General features: G+C 34.6%; 1 protein-coding gene across 1 annotated transcript; it reads left to right on the top strand.

The window, feature by feature from the left end:
- Window positions 1-3,118: 3,118 nt before the first annotated feature.
- On the top strand, window positions 3,119-16,114 carry LOC120627266 (ethanolaminephosphotransferase 1). The gene is made up of 9 exons (XM_039895186.1): window positions 3,119-3,316; window positions 4,210-4,278; window positions 4,526-4,718; window positions 11,368-11,494; window positions 12,162-12,291; window positions 12,927-13,084; window positions 13,558-13,738; window positions 14,220-14,405; window positions 14,727-16,114. The coding sequence occupies exons 1-9, from the start codon at window positions 3,266-3,268 to the stop codon at window positions 14,787-14,789; spliced, it is 1,158 nt and encodes a 385-aa protein (XP_039751120.1). The 5' UTR covers window positions 3,119-3,265; the 3' UTR covers window positions 14,790-16,114.
- The last annotated feature ends 6,465 nt before the right edge of the window (window positions 16,115-22,579 follow it).

The raw sequence follows: 22,579 nt of genomic DNA on the forward strand, positions 1-22,579 counted from the left end.
ATCGAGAGTGGTGGCCTAAAAACATTACCAAATATTATTCGATTGCGCTTGGTAAGCTTGGTAAATCTTGGTCAATGTAACTCTCTCTTGGTAACTCTTGGTAAGTGTAACTCTTGGTAAGTGTAACTCTCCCTTGGTAACTCTTGGAGTCGACAAATTAATAAATGGGATAGGCTATCACGGAAACCTTGTATAGGCGATTTTTAATATAGGACATTTTACAAGTGTTTGATAAGCGTTGTTTTGCCCGGAAAACTGCGTAATATCATTAAAATAATGGACTTTTGAGGTGAAAAATAGTTGTGGGTAATATTTATGTGTTTGCGTTTAATATCGTTGCAAACTAAAACTCTGGCTAAAATGCTACGTGGCCGCGACGCCGAGCTATGCATTTTTCCATTTACATTTCATAAATTTTATTTAAAAATAATAAATAATACTTATTACACAACCAAAAGTCATACAGTAACTAATCCCATTTAAAGCATTTTGTTTTTCATAATTTTTTTTTATATTTGACAATGGAAACCTGTGCGCAATTTGCGATAGGGTTATTTTAGAAGGGCGGCACAGGCAACAGTAGCCATCGCCTGCCTTCAGCGGCTGCCGACGCGACTGTTCGCTACGCACACCCCACCATGCCCGCTGACCGCACCCAACCGGTGCGGAGTCGGGCTTACGGCCTGCCAGCGCCGTTCTACTCTCGCTTTTTAAATATCTGGTTACCTCTAAGATAGTATTTTCCTCTTCTTCCCTCTTAGTACTTTCCTCTTTCCTCTAAGATAGTTGTAAATGGCTGTAATTTTGATCTACCTACATGAGATAACCAACGTTTCTTATTAATTTAAATGGATAAGGAATAATCTATACTTATAATAAAACTGTAATTGGAAGATTTCTATATATTTAATATATTATGAAAATTTTGACCTGGGGAATCTTTATGATCGTTACAGAGTCCAAAACAGATTTTTATTTAATTTTTATCCGTCTGTCTGTCTGTCTGTCCGGGCGTCACGTGAAAACAATTGAACGGATTTAAATAAAATTTGGTATAGTGGTAGCTGATAATCCGGGTCAACATATAGGCTACTTTTTATCTCGATAAATAAGTATCCTCCGGGAAATGGGATGAAAATTTTTGACAATTTGCTTCATAGCTCCGTAAAATTTGTACCGATTTTGATAATTCTTTTTTATTTGAAAGCGTATACTCTCAAGCATGACAGGTATTGTCTAATTTTAATTAAGATCTGATAAATATTGTCGGAGATAAAGGACATAACCCTTCACAGATAACAGCAAGTCATATGGGACAACGATCGAATGCATGCGTACCGGATGGTACGCATGGTACTAATATTATAAATGCAAATGTTTGTGAGGATGGATGTTTGGATGGTTGGATGGATGAATGTATGGATGGATGGATTTTTGTTACGCTTCAATGCCACGACGTACGAACCGATTTGGCTGAAATTTGGCAGAGATATACAATACAGTCTGGAATAGCTCATAGGCTTCTTTTATCCCAGAAAAGCAAACAGCTCCTACAGGATAGCATCGCTATTTTTTCCGCATTTGTTTTTCAAAATCCGCGCAACGGAGCTTTAGATTGGCGTGGTTTTTTGGATAGGCATAGGACCTGAAGTGACAAAGGTTACTTTTTATCCCAGAAAAACAAGCAGCACAAGCAGCAGCGTACGTCCGTGTGTGTGTGTGTGATTATGTGTATGTATGTGTGTCTGTGTGTCTGTTGTGTGGTTATTCAAGTTGGACCTATCGTTAGAGAAATTACGACAGGTATAGAAATGCTAAAAGAAACAAAAATGCCGAGGAATATATACATACTTAAAAAAAAATATTTGGTTTCTTATAATATATACAGATAAACGAACATAAAAAGTCACTGAAAAACATTCATGTTCATCGCCCAAACATTTTGTGGGAATCGAACCCACGGGTCTCTGCCCACTCCGCCTGTCGGCCGTCAGCAGTAATAATATTTGTTATTGTTCCACGAAATAAGAAGAAATGGTTGAGCTTTGCAAGATGAAATGGCGAAGGAATGTCTGCAATTTCTCCGATCTAATTTAGTGAGGATCATTTGGTTTTTAATACTTCTATTACCTTTACAGTTTTATTTAAATACAAAATAAGTAGTCGTGGAAAGAACGCTGCCGGTAATATCAGACGTCACGCGCAGCTAAACTGCTAAACTTATTTCGTTAAGAATAAACCACAGATTAAAAATACGATTAGTTTTAAGATCTATTTGTTGACTTAAAATTTGTAATATGTATATTATTTCACTAAAATATAAATTGGAAAGTCGTATGGTATCGTATATTTTTTCTTAATTAGTGTACGGTTGATTATTACAACATCACTTCACAAATCTTTGAATTTCTTGGGTGTACTCCACTTATTTAATCATGAATACTGCATGTAAATCTTCCTCTTAAATCTTTCTATCTATTGCTGAAAACTTTATTAAAATCCGTTGCGAACCTATTTTAAAAGATCTAAGCGTACAAAAGGCGAAAGTGATTTTTTTCATACTACCTATGTAAAAATGGTCGAGTGGTGTGATAATTATCCGCATATAGGGTACAACAGTGTCCTTTCATCTTTACTTGACGCGTGAACTGATTGGTGTTCTGGAGCATTCAGTGTTTCGTGTTTCTATTTAAATTGTGGTCCCAAAGACAGACTAAATAGGCATCTTTAAAATTTACTTTTCGTGTTGTTTTGATGTGTCTGTTTTATTAACATGGTACTAGACCGATCACTTTTTTTTTTACAAACCTGAAGAATTGTTTATCTTTTAGCCCTCCGTAGGTAACACTTTCAGCATAATACTTAAAAACTAAGATATAAAGTAAAATTTTACACGTACATAAACTGATGACATAGAAAACAAAATTGCCAATAAAGAAAGGAATTATGCTAATATTTATACAAGCATTAAGTTGAACGAAATTAATTAATTGAAACGAAAAAAACACTTAGCGTCTGTATCGTCATTGGCTTCGTTGACCTACAAGACATTGTTTGGTATTTTACATTTGACACTTGACGTTAGTTTTTAATTTTTTAGTCCTAAAAAAGTGTCGTGATGAGTGGTAGGTTTGTGAGAAATGCAAAATTCGTATTCTGTAATAATTATTCGCAAATTACAGTCAAGCTGAAAAATATTAAAGAATTTATCTAAACGATAAGGTACCAATCTCACTGTACAGTATTTGCCTAAACCTGTAATATAATGGCCCGTTTCCTGTCAAAGGACCAATTGGAAGGTTTTGAAAAATATAAGGTAAGTATCTCTAACTTATTTACTTGTAATAAGCATAATTTTTTAGATCTTAGAATCTAGTTTCCTGTGAATGTGTTGAGAAATAGCAGAAAAAAAAATGCCGGCGTTTTTGAAGTCTCATATCGACTAAATTTAGAGACCAGGCGTTTTTCTTCTTATCAATAACTTCCTAAATAATCTCCTTCTTCATTTCGTATAAAATAAAAAACTGATTACAGATGACATATATGCCTTAGGAAAAATACTCTCATATTTCTCTATAATTACTAAGTTATTCAAAATTATTCCCTCAGGATCTATCCAGACATTTCAGGTCCAAAGTTTTCTATGTACTAGACTGCCTGACCAATAGTCATCTGGAACATGCTGCCATTTATCTTTGTGCACATGTCAGGACAATAATTTTTTATTTCACTACAATTAAGTCTTCAACTAATATCTCACCTGGCGGTATTCTGTGATCAGAGAATTGATCCTGGGACCTTTCTCTTATATGAACACAGCGGTAACCACTGTGCCAAGTGGGTTATAAAGACTATTTTTTCTTATAAATGGACAGACAATATGGATTGTGTTTAATTCAGTTAGGCCCGACAGAGTGTGCTTACAGCTTGCTCTACTTTCTTTGCTGGGCTGCCAAAGACATTCAGGTATCATTACTATTACTTAAAAAACAGATTACACAGCCACATGTGACCTAGGTACTTAAGTACTGCTGAATTAAAATGTGCATACTATCTCTAAAACATTCTTAACAAGGCTTTTGATACATTAAAATGTGAGGATATTCATAGAATAATTGTGTACTAGCCCCTGAACCTGGTGAACTCCATAGATCCTTGTGATAGTTTTAAATATAATTAACTATGCTTCTATATCCTTTTTGTTCACAGTATAATTCCATTGACACAAGCATATTAAGTAATTATGTTATGCATCCATTCTGGAATTGGTGCGTACAGGTAAATAAAATTACTATCATATGTGTTCATAACTAATAAGCTTTACCAAAAAGCATATAACTAATATAGTTTTTAAAGTGAAGAAAAAATTATAGTGTATTATAATAAGTGTGTCTCAATTTTTTAATTTTTTTGCAAAGCAGTCTGCTTTGAATTTTGATAATGAATTGAAAGTTAACATAGTAACTTTACAAGCTAGTAATATATATATATATACCTAACTTATTATATTTGTATAATTTTACAGTTTTGCCCGGTGTGGGTGGCACCAAACCTGCTAACATTTACTGGCTTTCTACTGACAGTCCTTAACTTTCTGTTGTTCTCGTACTATGATTATGGATTCCATGCCCTCACAAAGGAGAATGTAACCGATGATCACATACCCAGCTGGGTATGGGCAGTAACTGCAGTAAATTTATTTGTGGCTTATACACTCGGTGAGCATGAAGTTTAATGTGTATTATTAAAAGTCCAATTTTTTATTGTGTGGACTAAATTGAAGTGAAAATGCCTAAACATTTATTTATACTATATAAAGTCAAAATATATTAACGATAACAAACTAAAATCCTTTAAAAATTATTAAAAAACAGCAAACCTTATTTACTCCATGCAAGTAAAAATTGGATGATGTTTCTTATTAATAAAATAACTTTACCTTAAAACTGCTTGCATCTAAATATCCTATAATCTATAAGAATTTAACTCTGCTTATATTAACAATTCAAGATGACATGTACCAAAGTTAATGTAGAGTTGCAAATATTTTTAATTTGATGATCATAAATATATTTAATACATTTACTAACCGAAAATATTATACTTATTTAAGTAATTTTCAGTTTTATGTTATGTCTACTGCCATTTAACTTCTGTTTTTTTAAAATAGTATAGTTTCATAAATTAAAAATAATGTAATCATTATATATTCTGCTTTTATAATATTTATTAATGTAAGTAAAGTCAGATCCAGATTAATAAATATTATTTGGCAGTATCCAGCTATGTGCCTCAATAACTAAATTCCTTTCTGGGAAAAATAAAATTCCTTTCAGTTTACTCCATAATATCATATCAGTAGTATCTAGTATTGCAGCAGACAGCGCTCGTCCAGGGACTTCCCCAGGCCGCCATGATTATTTCTGCCGCCACACGGCAATGCTAAGTTTCTGGTTAAAGGGTATGGTTGCCATTGTAATTACAGGCACATGAGACTTAATGCCTACGCCTCAGGTTAGACACAAGGCGGCACGTTGCAAGACGTGTTTCTAGCATGCCCCGCGTATTGTTGCTCTGTTTATAGGCGGTGTTTTCCACTTACCATCAGGTGGACTATTTGCGTGGTCCGCCAATTGTTACTAAAAGTAAAATGAAATTTCCAGTTCAGTGCCAGGTCACCTTTGTAAAGCGGATAAAAACTGACTCGACATGTAACAAACAGGTCGTATAGCTAATCTTATCAGAGTAGCGTATCGGGACCACGTATTTTGACTGCGTATCATCACCCGGCCACATAATATGGGATCTCGATACACAGATACACATCGGCATTACGGATACGGTGATCGTATCCAGCAAACGATATATATCTGCTCCCGTCTTAGTCATATTTAACAATATAGCACTGCATATATCAGCATACAGAGCTTTTTGTACCTAAGGATTGCAACCTCAGGTTTTATGTTAAAATACACTACCGACCGAGCCGTGATCATCATTATATCAACCCATTGCCGGCCACGCTTCTGCTCCCACAATTAGAAGGGGTTAAGGCCGTAGTCCAGCCGGATTGGGGGACTCTACACCTTTGAAAACATTATAGAGAACTCTCACGCATGCAGGTTTCCTCATGCATGGTTTCCTTCACAGTTGAAGCCAATGATATTTTAATTGCTTAAAACGCACATCACAAAAATGTTAGATGTGCATGCTGGGATTAGAACTCGGCCCCTCGAAAGTGAAATCGAAGTACGAAGGTATTGGGTTTTTCTGTTAAATAATTCTCAGTACCAGCCCCGTGTTAGGAAATTGGCGTTGTCAAGTTCCGTGACTCCCAGAGCCCTTTAAACCCCCGTATATCGTCAGAAACTTATGATAATAGCCGTTAAGGTCCACCTTCCTCCCGTGAGAGGGAGATGCCAGTGCCCAGCAAGTGGGGCGTGAATATACTTAGCTTGGATCATTCTTGTAAATCAAAAATGAAAGAGCATTTAAAATTATTTATACATTTACAATAACTATTTACTAATGTAGAGTAAATTAGCACACTTAATAGACCTTTTCATTCAGTGTGTGTTGTTTCGAACATTTGTGATTGTACAGAAAAGATAATTTAGTATTAAAGTGAGTAAGATATAGAAGTTAAAATAAATCATGAAATCCAAGGTTGCCTACATTACGTCGTAACTTAAACAAAACTTGAACATATACCTAACTATTATTCTTACCAACGCTAATAATAATTAGCCGCTTGCGTGATTATGATTTTATTATACTACTTACTACGTTGCCTGCGTTCTTCATCCGCGTTTTTTATTAACCCCGTGGGAACAGTTTTGTTTTCTTGGGATAAAATTATCCTATGTTACTCTCGGTTCTTTCATCTAATTATATGCCAAAATTCAAATACATATCAAATCAAATATTATTCTTATTATATGCCAATATTGATTGCTCAGGGCTTGAGGGAAGGTCGAACAAACATACACCATTTCGCATTTTTAATATAAGTAGAATGGAGTCAGTATTGTAAATTGTATAATAGATCCAAAGAATTTTCCGAAAATTAGGTATCTTATATGTACTTGGAACATTTTATATGTAGATCGCCAGATTGATGTAAAATCCGAAAGTCACGGAATTTTGTGATATAGGCCGTGTACAAGTAATTTTATGTCACTGTCCCGGATCCTTATTCTTTTGGATAGTTAAAGCACGGCGAGAGGATTGCGTGCTTTCTTTTGTAAATCCAAAGGTTTGACTGCCGATTGGCGCAGTGTGCAGCTACAATGATTTCTGAGTCCAATACTGTGGGTTCTATTTCCAAAACTGGAAAATGTTTTGTGTGATGAACATTCATGTTTTTCACTGCTTTGTGTTTACGTGTATGTTATAAGTATTTATGTATACTCGTAGCCGCCTAGTGGTCGTAATTCAACCATAATTAATTTAAATAACAACTTTAAACATTATTCATGTTCTGTTTTCAAAGATAATCTATACTTCTTTAATCTCAGATTTCGCCAAGGCTACATTGTTTATTTGTCTTATATATCACTACTGAAAAAGAGTATATATGCCTGTGTGTCGAATACATGGTAGTGAGTGTAATGTATTTTTATGCGTAACTAAAAAAAAAATAGCATTCTGCACTTCAAATCTTCCCTATAAAAAGTGTGGTAAATTTTATACTCCGTCCGCAATTTTCGTAAAAATGGGTACAAAGTTTTTGCTTCACGTTTTAATATATTGGTAGATTTATGTCTATTATTCATGACAATATACATCTGTCATCGGTACCCATAATTCAACTACTTTGGGGCTAGATATTATATATATATATATATATATATCTCAGTATTATTTATTTTTAAAGGTGTGCCGTAAATATAAATGCCATTTGTAGCGATGGGATTGTAGCAGGTCTAATAAATAGGTCTTAAAATACATAAATATAATTTTGTTCTAACCTTTTTTGTGAGCTACTACAAGTAACACCTTTTCTGCAATCTTACCTGGTGGTAAGTTATGATGCAGTCTAAGATGGCAGCGGGCTAACCTGATAGTATAGTAGCAGTTATATTAAATCTATAGCCTAAGTTTCTAGGCGGCATCTTCGGCATATTTTAGGGTTTTAACTAGTCCGTGACGGGTGGTCACGGTCACTACTAGACCAGATTAGAGAAATTTTATTGGGAAATCATAAATTACCAAATTGCCCACCCTGGCCAGGGAGGTTGTCAAATACATAACTAATAATCCAATAGTCGTAGTTTAAAAGTTCCATTGTGGAATGATATTATAACACTCATTGTTATCAATACACTGTTACCTAGACGTAGTTCCGCTATGAGATTATAGTGTGTAACCAGTGAAAGGATTTTACCCCTAGAGGGGTATAAATATTGTACCCTATACGTCAACCACAAGTTTGTGAAGATTGTGCCCTATGTCCCAGAATGCGTGCTATGCAAAATTTTGTCACTATCGCAACAAAGCTATATATTTTGCAGCTATCAAATGTAAAGATTTTTTATAGATACAGTAGTACAGATAGCAAAGATATCGATGCAACTTCTTTATAAAATATTTAAACAAACGACTGAGCTGTGCGCGAATAATATACTATATATTCTTGCTCTTGGAGCATCAATCACCCAATGAACTACAGATAATACAAAATTTCCAGTTCAAGAATTAATTAAAGCAGTTCACATTTAACGGAGTTATGGTGTTCAATCTTTAAAAACTTTCATCCCCTTTCCCAAGAGAACTGTTCTGAATTTCGGGATTATCCTTTTATCATGAAATGCCAAGTTTCATTGAAATTTATGAAGTTGTTTCGGCTTGATGCGCGGCCAAGATACAGAAGACAGGCAAAAATTTAAAACAATACAGTTTTGGCTTGAGTATTGTTGAGTGCCATCCAAAAAAAAAATATCTCCAATGTACAAAATTCGATCCGTTACAGTTTTATTATACGAATGATAGATATTAATTAAGTATGGGATACATTGTTTTTAGAGGCAATAACATATCATTGCCTACATCTAATATTTAGTCGTTATCAAGAAAATAACAACATGACTTCAAACATGATGCGTCCCGACCACAGTGGCACAGTGACGAGCGCTGTGGTAATGAGTGGATGCCCGGGTAGGACCCCCGGCGGGGGGTTTATAAATTCCAAATTTTCCCTGGTTTGGTCTGGTTGGTAGCTGCTAGTTACCACCCTACCTGAATAGACGTCCCTCAAGCCATTTAGCGCAGTAGTACTGACTACCAAGTATAAACCGATTGGGGGTTCCATACCCCTAACAACTAAGCCCGCTGCCATCTTAGACTGCATCTCACTTCATCCAGATGAATTGAAAATCAGTCAAGGACGTACTTTTAGGGGAATAAAAAAAAACATACCCACAATCTTGCATTTATAGTATAAGTAGGTGTACAGTGATTTCTATGGGCTGTAACATCTCATTGGTTACAACTAATATTTATTCGTTATCAAGAGAATAACAACATAACATCAAACATGCCACATTGCCCGCATGTGTAATCAGAATGTTAATAAGTATTCTTCATATGTGCCCTTTGTAATCATTCTATCGTCTCACTCCGATAACAATAAATATCGTTTACGAAAACGTTGCATCCTTATTCCGTCTATGATAAGATTGTGTAATATTCTAATTTATAATAGATAATGGTGCTAATTCAGTTGTACACAACTCTAAGCTACATTAAATGGTAGGTCTAAAAATAGCGCTGTCATTTCCCAAAAGAACATATTAAAAAGGATGCCAATACTTTCATCATATCAACACATTACTGGCCCCCAACAGGGCACGGGTCCCCCACAATAAAATTTAAAATTATTTTTTTTCAAGTAGGCCTATTATAAGAACTTTTGAAACGTCAAGGATGTCTGTTTGTAGTGACTCTGCCAAAGGTTCGGAAGGCAGATTCTACCGGGAAGAAGCCGGCAACTCAGCAGTTGCACTTTTCCAACATCGTTTTACAATTTAACAATCTTTGTTCTATCTTGTGTGAAATGAAAGCGGAGCGGCTTGCTTTCAGGCAGCCTGGTCATTATAGTAACGTCAATGTATTAAATGTGTATTTATAAATATAATAAATTGTATAATAATATATTTTTTAAAGTTTTATAATTAAGTATTTTTATATATTTGTTTAATTTTAGCTTTTTTGGTTAAAATGCCTATATATTTTGTTCATTTATGATTACCAAAAGCCCATGTTGAAGCTTCAATTTCTGGTTCAATAATTTTATTTATACATTCTTTAAACTTATGTAATGGTAAATCTAATATTACTTTCGGTACCATGTTATCAAAGCATATACAGTATACTCTATATAGAATAGACCACCACGGACCCAGTGCGGATTTGTGGACTCCACACGCCTTTGAGAACATTATGGAGAACTCTCGGGCATGCAGGTTTCCACACGGTGTTTTCCTTCACCCTTGCAGCAAGCGATGTTTTAATTGGTTAAAACGCACATTTACAAAAATCAGAGGTGTGTGCTGGGATTCGAACTGTGCACCCCGAAAGTGAAACCGAGGCCCTTAACACTAGGCTATCACCGCTTCAGGCTATCAACGCTTCTAAGAGATTTGTGTAAAACAGAATTGGCACCATTGAAATTGGTTTGGTTGTATAATTATGATATGAATACACAACAAAATAATATCTACTAGTACCATCAGTTATTGGCTCACTATCCAGCAGGGCTAGCACGGGCGGGAGATAAAAGTTATATACCCTGACTAAGGATATAATGAACGTACTCACCTGATAAATCACTGGAACATGGAATAGGAGAAGTTTATTAAAACACATATGTTATACGGACATTATTTCCACTTGTGCGCCAGTGCTCTGAGAATTGATAATGCTGTGGGAGAAGATAAATGCTTTCCCTGGGGATGTAATTGTCTCCTGCCCATGCTAGCCGTGCTGATGATTAGAGTTTTGACAGAGAGACTCCATCTTCGTTATTCCGACGCAACTACAGTACCATTTGACTAAAATTCTTAATCGAGATAGATTATGATAGGGTGTGATCACGTATTACTGTAGGTCATCGATTACTATGGCAATAGAATACTTTCTTCTGATGCCTTAATAATTGGTGACCATTTGGCCATAAGTGTAAATACTGCTGATCACATGGTTGGCACCGCGTACTTTTACCGCGTTATATCTCAGCATTGATTGATTGGGAACAGTTTCATATTTTTCAGTATCGTGAAAACTGAGTGCCCAATTGTACATCTCCTTTCGAATTTTTATACAAAACTTGAAAAACTTAACCTCGCAATGAATCACGCATTGTTTCAGACGGTATTGATGGCAAGCAAGCTCGTCGCACGGGCAGCAGCGGTCCTTTGGGTGAATTGTTCGACCATGGTCTCGATTCGTATTCAACAGTTCTTATACCCACATGCTTGTTCAGCATATTTGGAAGGTGAGCCTATGCTAACAATATGTATGAACTAAAAACATTCAGACAACCACACTAACTTAAAGCGACATCATATACCTATATATAATATAAATTTTTTAACGGTAAAATGTTTCATTCGCAATAATAAAAGAAAAAACAGAATGAAAAGTACTTAACCATGTTTTTGTTTTCCGAACTAGTCGAAACTGTGTCTCGGAAAACAGGTCTAACTCACGATGGCATAGCTTAATAATAAAATTAAGATTACTTGTATACCCATGTAATTGCGTTAAATATGTTTATGCGTGTGTAATTACTGTGTGTGTTAGTTGGCATGGCTGTTACTAATTTGTCATAGTTGCACTCACACACAGTTTTGCAACTTATTAGTTCATCCAACAAATTATACTAGAACTTTAGATTACACTAGAGAAAAAGATTTAGATTAACTAAGTAAAAAACCCTTCTGCACCAAGAAAAAGGCATTTTTAATTAAATCTATGCCAGAAAAATGAGTCTTATAAACCTTGTATTTTACGATAACTCTTAATATTTGCTAAGAGTGAGGTCAAAAGGCAAGGTTTTTTACTTTTAATAGTTATGATATATAGGAGTGTGACATCAGACATGTAATGGTAAGGAACCTTCCAAGTACTGAAGGAATTTATTATTAATTGGTTTCTTTCAGGGACGAGCTAAGCCCATTACGGTTTTTCTTCGTCATATGGAATATATTTATAAACTTCTACCTCACACATTGGGAAAAATATAATACGGGCGTCATGTTCTTGCCTTGGGGTTACGACTTTACAATGATTGTAAGTATTATTAAATCTACTACAATTAAATACTACTACTACTAAACTACTACTAAACTACTACTACTACTACTACTACTACTACTACTACTACTACTACTACTACTACTCCTACTACTACTACTACTACTACTTCTACTACTACTACTACTGCTACTATTACTACTACTACTTATATTAAAGCACTAACGAAGATCGCTTATATTTTAACGCATTCGAGGCGATACTTAAAAAAAACTCAAGAACGAGTATACCTACTCGTTAGTTAAGCATTATCTATTTTATCTAGCTAGGTTCGGCGGAATTTCTAAACGTGTGAGTGGCTTAATAAGGTTGGGAACCCCTGCAGGGCTAGCACGGGCCGGAGATAAAAATTACATCCCCCGATTGTATCTCTTGTTAGGAGAATATAATCGGGGGATATAATTTTTATCTCCGGCCCGTGTTAGCCCTGCAGGGGTTCCCAACCTTATTAAGCTACTCAGAAGTTTAGAAATTCCGCCTGCCGTTCTGCCCCGGCGGGGCGTCATGTCTCATATGTATGTGCATGTAGCAATTTATAAACAACAAACTGTACTTACTCTACTTTTGCTAACAGTACGGTATTTGGCGGTACATTATTTCCATGTTCGCAGGGTTCGTGCATTCTCTTGCTAGTGACGTCAGTGATCGGGCCGCACGCGTGGCACGTGAGCCTGCCGGGTGGTCTCACCCCCGGGATAGTGTTTGAGGTGGTGCTTTACTTCTCCGCGATGATCACCAGCCAGACTGTCATACTATGGAACATTTACAAGTGGGTAAAACCATTTACTTATTGAATCAACTTTCTTCTATCAATCATTTCTTTATTTAATTTATTTAAGAAGTAGGGCCTTAAACTCTTATGACTTTGGGAGAACACCCGTGCTCTGTGGTGTGTCGGTAGTGGGTTTATTATAGAGAGTATAGATAGTCTAGAATTCCTTGCTAAGCTAGCGAAAATCGCAATTACAAAAAACAATACATAAATTTACACACTAAAGTACATGCTAGTAATAACTGATATGGTAAATATTAAGAGGGAAAGAAAAATATTTATTTATATATATAAATATACAATTATAGATATTTATATATACATGCACATATACAAAAACAACATATTCATAATGACAAATAGTTAGGGATTTAGAGCGACGAATATCATCAGGGAGTGCATTCAACAGCGTTGCAGCCAATTAAGAAATAATAAAATTCTGATTTTCATAAAATTATGTTGGAACGCAGATCATATCGAGACCGCACTGGCAAAATGCGCCCCTTCTTGGAGGCAGTGAGACCACTCGTGCCTTTGCTGAGTTTCTTTATACTTAGCACAGTGTGGGCGCTTTACTCGCCGAGCGGCGTGCTCAACAGAGGGCCTAGGCTCTTTTACGTGCTCACCGGGACTATATTCTCCAACATTAATGTAAGTATTATTCATAAAATTAATGTCATCATAAAAACTCGAAGTCTTAAAATTCTACGTACGCTTTTCCATTTCCAATAAGTTTTTATGTTTAATGTTAAGATGCTTAAAAAAAAGTTAAAGATACAAACAACCGAAACGATCAGTAATCCTCGTACTTAAACAGTATTTTTTGTTTTATCTCAAAATATTAATAAATAACACTATGACACATATTCTTTACTATGACTATGACTCATCTATTATATATTCTGTTATATAATAGTGTAGATGAGTCATAGTAAAGAATTATTATTATTATGATATACTTTATTCAGCTTCCACGCTATTTTCTAGAACTAAAGCCAATTACAAACAAATTAGAGCTTTATCAGAATCAAAATAAGATCCATTTTACTCCGATGTTCAAGTATTTCAATACTCGAACACGACCCATCGATTATGAGTGAGCAAATCTTGTACTTGGGCTACCAAATTTCAGTGTCGTCTGATCGTATCGCAAATGAGTGACACCCGCTGCGAGGTGTTCAACGGCCTACTGGTGCCCTACGCGTTGGTGCTGTGGGCGGTGTTCTGGTACCACGTGACGCCAATGACTGAGCTGATGCTTTTGACTGCGCTAACGGCCCTTGCCTCCGCTGGGCATCTCTACTATGGCACCAAAGTGGTGAGACCTTTTACCATAGTCGTAACCAGCTTCAGGTCTAGGGGAGCGAGTTTTTTTTTAGGTCAGATCTTCCGCGGCTGTTTTGTGACATTTTATTTAGAGGGCCCTCTATAATCGATACTGAAGCCAAAACTTTTATTATTTCATTTTTGTCTGTACCTTGCCCGTCATAATTTTTTAAGAGAGTTTATACATTTTGTGTGTGTATCTCTATTGTGTCAAAAATAAAACCTTGCTTACTTACGACTACGCTTTAACGGGCATGGTAACTGTCGATATTTTTTCTGTCATAATAATTGATATAAAAAAATTTACTTTCAGGTACAGGAAATGTGTGAACATTTTAAAATATCATGTTTCCGCATAAAGCCAAAGATAAAATAAGAAAATTAGTGAATATTAATTTATTATGTCGTTAAACATTCGATTGATGTTACTTACCTCTAATCTTATGTATTTTAATAGTTTAGTTTTTTTGGGATTTTATATATACTAATAATTATTAAACACAGCATTTCAGTTAAGTGTATTATATACCAATCAATTGTATTACACTATAATAAATTAAGGATGTATTCAAATGAACCGCATATACTTATATATTCAAGGGACCTGGTCTGTCTGTATGCCTCAGTGGTCGATCTATGAAATCATTAATACTTACGATTGAGAAATAAAAATAATATGTACAAAGAGTAAGAATTTTGCAGCATGTTTCTGATTAGCAGTGCATGCTTTTTATTCGAAAAAAAAATATTCTTACCGATCGAAAAGTAGACACAACTTCAATAGCCACCTATGATACAGGTTTGCGTTGAGTGGGCGACGGAAATTTCCTTTATTGTAGAATTGCTTAGTGTTTCTTGATTTTATATTATTTTCATTAGTACTTCTTCCTTAATCGACCACTGAGATAATAGTTTATGGCGTGTGACCTAGCACGGCTGGAATTAGGTAACTACGCACTTAATTTGAATATATCATTAGGCACCTGCCCCACCACCGCGTCGCTGACGATTAAAAGACACATGAAACGCGCAACTATCGAATTATTCCGCGTAACTGAAAGCAGTAAATAACACATCCACAATGTTATATTAAAATATAGTTCACATTGCCGGTGAGAACTCTTGCTCCACAAGTTTGTCGCTGCGAAATAAGCTGTCAAAGAAAAAATTTGCATCTGCATTTATATTGGTAGTAATATTAGTTGCAAACTACGCATAAATTATGATGGCGCTATGTGTTAAACTGACACCAATGTATTATATATGTATACTTTTCCATCTCGCTGCGTTATATCTTCTCCCTCATGTCAGGAACGTGACCGCGACATACCACTAAAAACTCTTCTCCAAAAAATAAGAAGTTTCACTTCGAGAATCTCTCTTGTTAAAATATAATACAAAATTCTTAACTTTACTTTTTATTACTTGTTAATGTACAATTCTCCTGCAAGTTTGGTTGTCGTCTAACTGGATCGGTAACGCTGGGTCCCTCAAAAAACATAATTGGACCCGGTAGGTAGGTAGGCGCTGCTTAACCAGGTGGGACGACGTCTGCGAAGTCAGCTAGATATCACTAGTTGGCTAAAAATTGATAGTTGATTAGTAGTTCGTTTAATTTTTCGCAACGATAAAGGCAAATACTGGATAGAAGCAGGCGTTGCGGAAATCCATAATATATTATGAAAATTAAACTAACATCGCTAACAATGTCAACATCTCCTGGAGATGCTCCGGTTTCGGAGCGAAACGTGCGTAGAGGGTACATTGCCGGGGATCTGTTTTGGTGTGGAGTATACGGATTGAAGAAATTATAAATAACACCATACAGATTCTCCTGAGTATAGCAAATTAAACTTAATTTTCATTATATGATAAAACAAAATAATAGCTCTCTAACTTTTTTGCTCGTAATAGCGTGAATAATACCATGTTGCACTTATCCTCGTTCATAACCCAGAGAATAACCAAAGTATGTTGACTACTTCTTGACGCCTGCTTAGTAATGAATCCCTAATCTAGTTGTGCTGTGGTGGGCCAGGTGACGTAATATAGCAATATTAAAGTCTTGTTACAAAATGTAACAATTGTAATAATTTTTAAGGCCTCTTTCTTAGATTTGTAATTGTGTAATTACAAAAAGGTATTGGCCTTTTGGATATTTCATAAAAACAATAAAGCATAGCAGTAATCAAATTGGCTATTCAACATTTTGTATTACAACGTACATTTATGTTACTTTTCTTATTAATATACATAACGTATTTATAAATAGGAATGTAGTGTTTAGTGTTGATGTTTGTCGTCTTTCCTAGTAAATTAAAATTACTGTGCCATTGGTATAAGAATCTCTACAATTAAATTGTATAGCGAAGTAATTTGATCACTAGTCAGATTAATTTAAGCTTCTACAGATTAGTTGTATTCTCCATTTTATATTGGTGCAGATTCGGCTGTACACAATCCTTTACACAGTCTGAGTAAAGAAGTATATGCCAGTCAATTTAGTTTAGGGACACCTTTGTACAATTTTTGATGGTACTGCTTTTATATATTTGTTAATTTGGTTAGTGAATCCTTAAGACAATATTTTGGGTGGAAAATGGTAGCACTGCTTTTATGACTGTCAATTAAGTTTAGGGAAAACTTAGACGATATTTTGGGGACAAAATCCGATAGCATTGATTTTATGACTCTCAATTTAGTTTAGCGATATACTTTGATGCAATGATTATTGTGGGGAAGCTAATTTAGTAATTCCAGCTTATTGAACTTGTCTACGGCCGAATTAGCACCACAGCCGACATCGAGGAATTAAATTGGATATTACGGGCTAAATACCCAATTTAATAAACGACCGCACTTTTCTAGCCAAAGTGTGTTTAAATCTTTGTTTCGTTTAATTCTTTCCTATTCGATGTAGATTTTTAATGACTCGAACTGTATCTGTCCTAGTGTACTTTATGGATTTTATGACTAAATTACGTGTACTAAAGAAGTTCCTTCAAATTTTAGCCACTAAATAAAATACGTTACGTTCGCCAACAGCTAAATGATCACCTTTACTTAGATTTATTTAAAAGTATGACATGCTAATGAATGTGTAATTTTTTATCCTACATAACATTAAGACCACATTTCAACTCTTTAATTTGAGGCGAATATGTGTTGAATCGATATGGTGTGCAAATAACATAATACTCGCACGTATTTGTTATGGACCTTAAAATCTAAGGCTATGTTAGAACTGGATAGGCTGCTGACACTTCGTGTTTGACTCCTATTGTTTGACGCCATTTTGTTTCGTATGTACTATGTAGGTAGGTACTCTTATTATAGGTACACCCTGTAAGTAACTAATAATTAGTACCAGCTCGGATTTTGGAAATTGACGGTGATTAAACCCCGTGCCTCAGAGCGCACGTTAAGCTGTCGGTCTTGTGCCTGATCTCCTTTCGGTCGTGTCCGAGCTGCCTTCCCAGCGGACTATGACATAATGACAGTGGGGGAAGAGTGAACCTGTTCTTGCGCACACATTTGTACGCTATATCTCCCGCGTAGTCAGAAAATATCTCTGGAGATTAACCGCCGTGGAATAAATTTTGGTAGGTATCTAAAATTAAATTAAAATTACTAAAAACTCTTTATTATTAGTTATTAGTCATGAAACTCTATATTTTTAGTTCCGCTCGTATGTCAACTGTGGCGCTTCAAATGGGGCAAAGTATAAACTGTCATCAGGATAGCCATTCCAGTGTAAGGTTTTCAGGTTGCAGTTACGAGGGTTTAAACATTTGTCGCTTATCGCTGTCAAAGTTATAGAGTCTGTGGCCTGTCGCGACCGAAAGAGCCGACAACAAAAAATACATAATCAGTGGCCGGATTACTATCCGATACAGCGTAATTTTATATAAACATTTAAAATGTACTAAATTAATATAGAATGTCTTAAGTAAAAAGTTTTTGTAGTAATATTACAACCAAGTCATATCCCAAAGATTTAAAAAATATCTTCAAATTTTTCCAAGTGTGTTCTATCTATATCTTTGATATTAAAATATATTCTGAAATTATGATTGATACTACAATTTTAAACGCATTTTAGATTTTCTCTTTATGCTTTCATGCTTTCCATATAAACTGAAGCTGTATCATGTTACTATTTACAGAAAAGAAAATATTTTTGTATGTTTTTAAAATAATTCATTCCTATGGGTGTATTGGAATTTGTAGTTTTATATACATCGTTTTGAAAGCACAGATTACTCGTAGTAGATATCAGTTTATAGTTTAGCGCTCGGCGGTCGTTCGCAATGCTTTTTGATTGACTAGTCTTTGTTTTTTGTTATATATTTTGACCTCCTGTGCTCTGTGGTCTGGACAATGAGGTCCCATATTCGATCTTCAGCAGGAGGAATTTGTCATTAGAGAAATAAAAATGAAATTTAAATGCAGATTATCAAAGCTCTGGTTGTATCTAAATACGAATTAAGACGCTTGTCGGGTACGAATTTGTAAGATGTTAATAGTTAATTGATGGGCTGTCACTGCTATTGGCTAAAATACGTAATTGTAACAAGAATACCATAAATTCAGTTAAAATCAACAGATATAATGATTGTAATGACAGCAATAATTAATTATTGGAATGTCACAAGTATCGCAGCCGACCTGCGTTTTGTGATTTCGGTATGCAAATAATTATTCATCGAAGTGTGGAAACTACTAATGGGAAAATCTGTGTTTGATAAATGGGCTAGATAGTTAATGTTTTTATTTTAATATTATCCTATGTTTATATTGAAGTGCTCAATGTGCAATGTACCTGTTATTTTTAAGGTTTCCTAACTATTCAAACATAATGCAAATGACACTGCAACTAACAAACAGCCTAATTTAATTCTTTGTTTATAAATGTAATTGTTTACTTTTTACAATAAAGAAAATGTACTACCAAATACCAATGTTTTACTATTTTATGGACTTCATTGTTATCGCTGTTATCCAAAATGTTATTTGTGGAACACAACAGCTTTATACTGTTATTTAATTCACTCAAAATCAAATATCCTTTATTCATGTAGGCCTATCACAGGCACTTATAAGCGTTCATATTACACATATATGTTTATATAATTGAAAGAAAGAAAAAGATTTTTAAACGCCCACATAATTGGTATACAAAACCTAAAGCTACGCTAGCTTTAGGTTCGAAGTTCGCTTACAGCTCACTGAAAATGAAATCTACGAAACTCGTATCAAATAATATTTCATTATATTTTATAGGAATACAAATTAACTTATATTAACTATATAAAATTTATATTAACTAATATTCACTATTTCTTTATCAAGTTACTTAGAGAGATTTCATCCTCATGCAACAAAAGTTCAGGTTGCAATTTTTACAAATTTTAGTTTTCTATTCTCTGGTGCAAGCGAATTTTCGAAAATCTTTGAATGCAGTTTTATTTTATTTAAAAATTAAAGAATGTTTTCTTTAAGTAATTTTTTTATGTACAGTATTAAGAGTACTTTCATTACTAAATTCACCCTGAAAACTATACATATGCTACGAAAACCAAAGAGGAGACCAAAAATGTAGTACGCCAGCTACTACGTCAGTGATGCCAGCACACAACGTGCGATGCGCATGTGTAAACACAAAAAAACCCCCCCGAGGTCCATAGGGTTTCTGAAAGTAACCTCCCCTATTTATATCGCTCTAGCATATGGTTGTACTATGTTCTTTCTCTGTCTCATCTCTAATCTTTACTTATACATTTTTCATAACTTGATGTGGAGTACAAATAGAGTGTGTAAAAATATATTCAATCTATGACGCCACCAGTACAATTACCGACACGAAAGCGAGCCAAAAAACTTCTATAATTTAACGAATTGCAAGTTCGCCATTTTCGTTTTGGCTCTATTAGAAGGTCAATCGTAAGACCAACGAGAATATACAAACTTAATAATAATAAGCTCGGAACCAGAGCCGTAAAGCAAGTAAAATATATCTGTAGGCAGTAAAGAAGATAGTATGTTTAACTAAGTTACTCGTACTTACTAACATAAAAAAATAACCGTGTTGTATCTTTGTCTTTGCGGGTAGTTTTTTACTCCTATTACATTTTCTTCTCTTCTTATAGTGGTGCCAGGTTCGTCGGAAATACAAGGTTTCAGGTAAAACGAAAAAGGAAATCAAATAAAGAAAATAAACATAACAGATGTGGCGCAAGTATTAAATTAGATTAAGTGGTACGCTTAACGAATTGTTTACACAAAACCACAATATAACCTCTAACAATTTATGTTTACTGGAAAGAACTACCTACCGAGCTCTGTAATTCCTATATTTACTTAAAACACGTTTTGATAGACTAGTATTCTTCTTAAGTATTAGGCAATTAACACATTATTTCATTAAACATTTCGGTATACCATTTTTGGTTATTTTGAAAATATACAGAAAAAAAATTCAAGCAGTGAATTCCAAAATGCAACGCAATAATTTATTTTTCTTATTATAATACTTAAAAATAACTTTGGTACCTTAAACATGTTAGTGATGCTTGTAATCTAGGACTTCGAATGGATAAAAACTAACGAAAACGATGTAGTTGAACTAGTACCTACGCAACTGTTCGTATAGACTAAAAGTACAGCACAGGATTAAACCTTACATTAGCATCAATCTTCGAATGAAACTTTGTGACACGCTGATACTTTCGAAACTATTGTTTCACTGTTTATGGTCTATATCTCTTAGGTAAATCGTGGCGATTATTTCAGTGCATAGAAATTGCATGCGCCCTATCTTGTTTTACTATTCCGCCGAGATCTCACATTACTCCTTTTTTAAATAAAATCTGTTAGTAGACACTACTTTTTGGTGTTGTTAAAACTATACAATCAAGGTATTCAAGTATATAAAAGTATTGACCTGTATAGAAAAATAGTTTGGTTCGAGCCTAGCTACGGAAAAAGAACTAGGTATTGACAACTATTGACACCACGTCACAATTCTGGCATTTTGTGGCAGTCAATAGTGTTAAATATCTTGCAACCAAATGCTGAAAAGACATCTCTCCACCTTTTCGTGATTCCAATACAGTTTTTCTTAAAAATGATATCGCTCTTATCTTCCTAAAATCCAAAAATCTAATCTCTAATCTATGTGGCAATACGTCGTAATAAATAATTAATTATGAATTGAATAACATACTTTTTCATTTAAACTAAAATAAAGAAGTGAATTTTCTTTTTTCATAAATATTTTTTTTTTTTCCTTCTAAAATGTCATTTTTCAACAGGACTTCCCTCAGCTCGTTGGTACTAACAGAATACTGGCGTTGTGGGTACATTAGTATCCGCAATATTAAGCTAAGTCGGAACCATTTTATCTGCACACACAAATTGCCTCATAACATTCAGTATTCAATTATAAGTAACTCAGTATGTAAGTCTGTTTGTGTTGTTCTGGTAAATAAACATATTCTATTCTAAATGTTGCCTACGTGTATAGCAAGGTGTTTTTTTCATACGTAGTCTTTTCGTGTATTTTCAATTCAATTCTTGTTTATGTCGTGTATTTTAAGTAATTAAACACAGTGAAATTATGTAGGTATTCTTCTTCTTTCTTCTTCTTTTTGGTTTATTGGTTCTGCGCTATGGAGGGTAGAGGTAAGGAGAGTCATCTTATATGGGAGAAAAGTTGAAAAAGTGTCCAGTTGTTGCGCTAAATAACAGTTCAAAAATCCTCCACAATGGCGCTGGTGGATGCACAGGGTATGGTATGAATGTAGCAATCGTAGATGAATTGAAGTATGCCGAGTTAAAAAAATTAATGTCATTATCGACTAAAGTAGTTAATTATTGAGAATTTCAACAACTTACGTTGTACAAAATATTGTGGTAAATATAACCTTCATTCCTTGTATCTCCATACATCCTTGTTTATTTTTCAAGCCTACTCTAACAATATTTATATTTGGCGCTTCTTTTAAGAGTTACCCTGATGCAAATGTGGCGCCATCCTAATTTAATACATTTTGACGACACTTTTTCATATACACAGATGACTCTCCTTACCTCTACCCTCCATACTATAAACGAAAGTTGATAGTTCTACTTTTTATAGTCTGTACTCTGTGTTCACTTTTCCAA

Source organism: Pararge aegeria, chromosome 11 (genome assembly GCF_905163445.1).
Source record: "Pararge aegeria chromosome 11, ilParAegt1.1, whole genome shotgun sequence".
In the NCBI taxonomy this organism is placed as follows: domain Eukaryota; kingdom Metazoa; phylum Arthropoda; class Insecta; order Lepidoptera; family Nymphalidae; genus Pararge; species Pararge aegeria.

Coding starts and splice junctions, on each gene's coding strand:
- LOC120627266 (XM_039895186.1), top strand. CDS start 3,266: ATGGCCCGTTTCCTGTCAAAGGACCAATTGGAAGGTTTTGAAAAATAT. Junction 4,279..4,525: donor TCTGGAATTGGTGCGTACAG/GTAAATAAAATT, acceptor ATAATTTTACAG/TTTTGCCCGGTGTGGGTGGC. Junction 13,085..13,557: donor ATACTATGGAACATTTACAA/GTGGGTAAAACC, acceptor GTTGGAACGCAG/ATCATATCGAGACCGCACTG.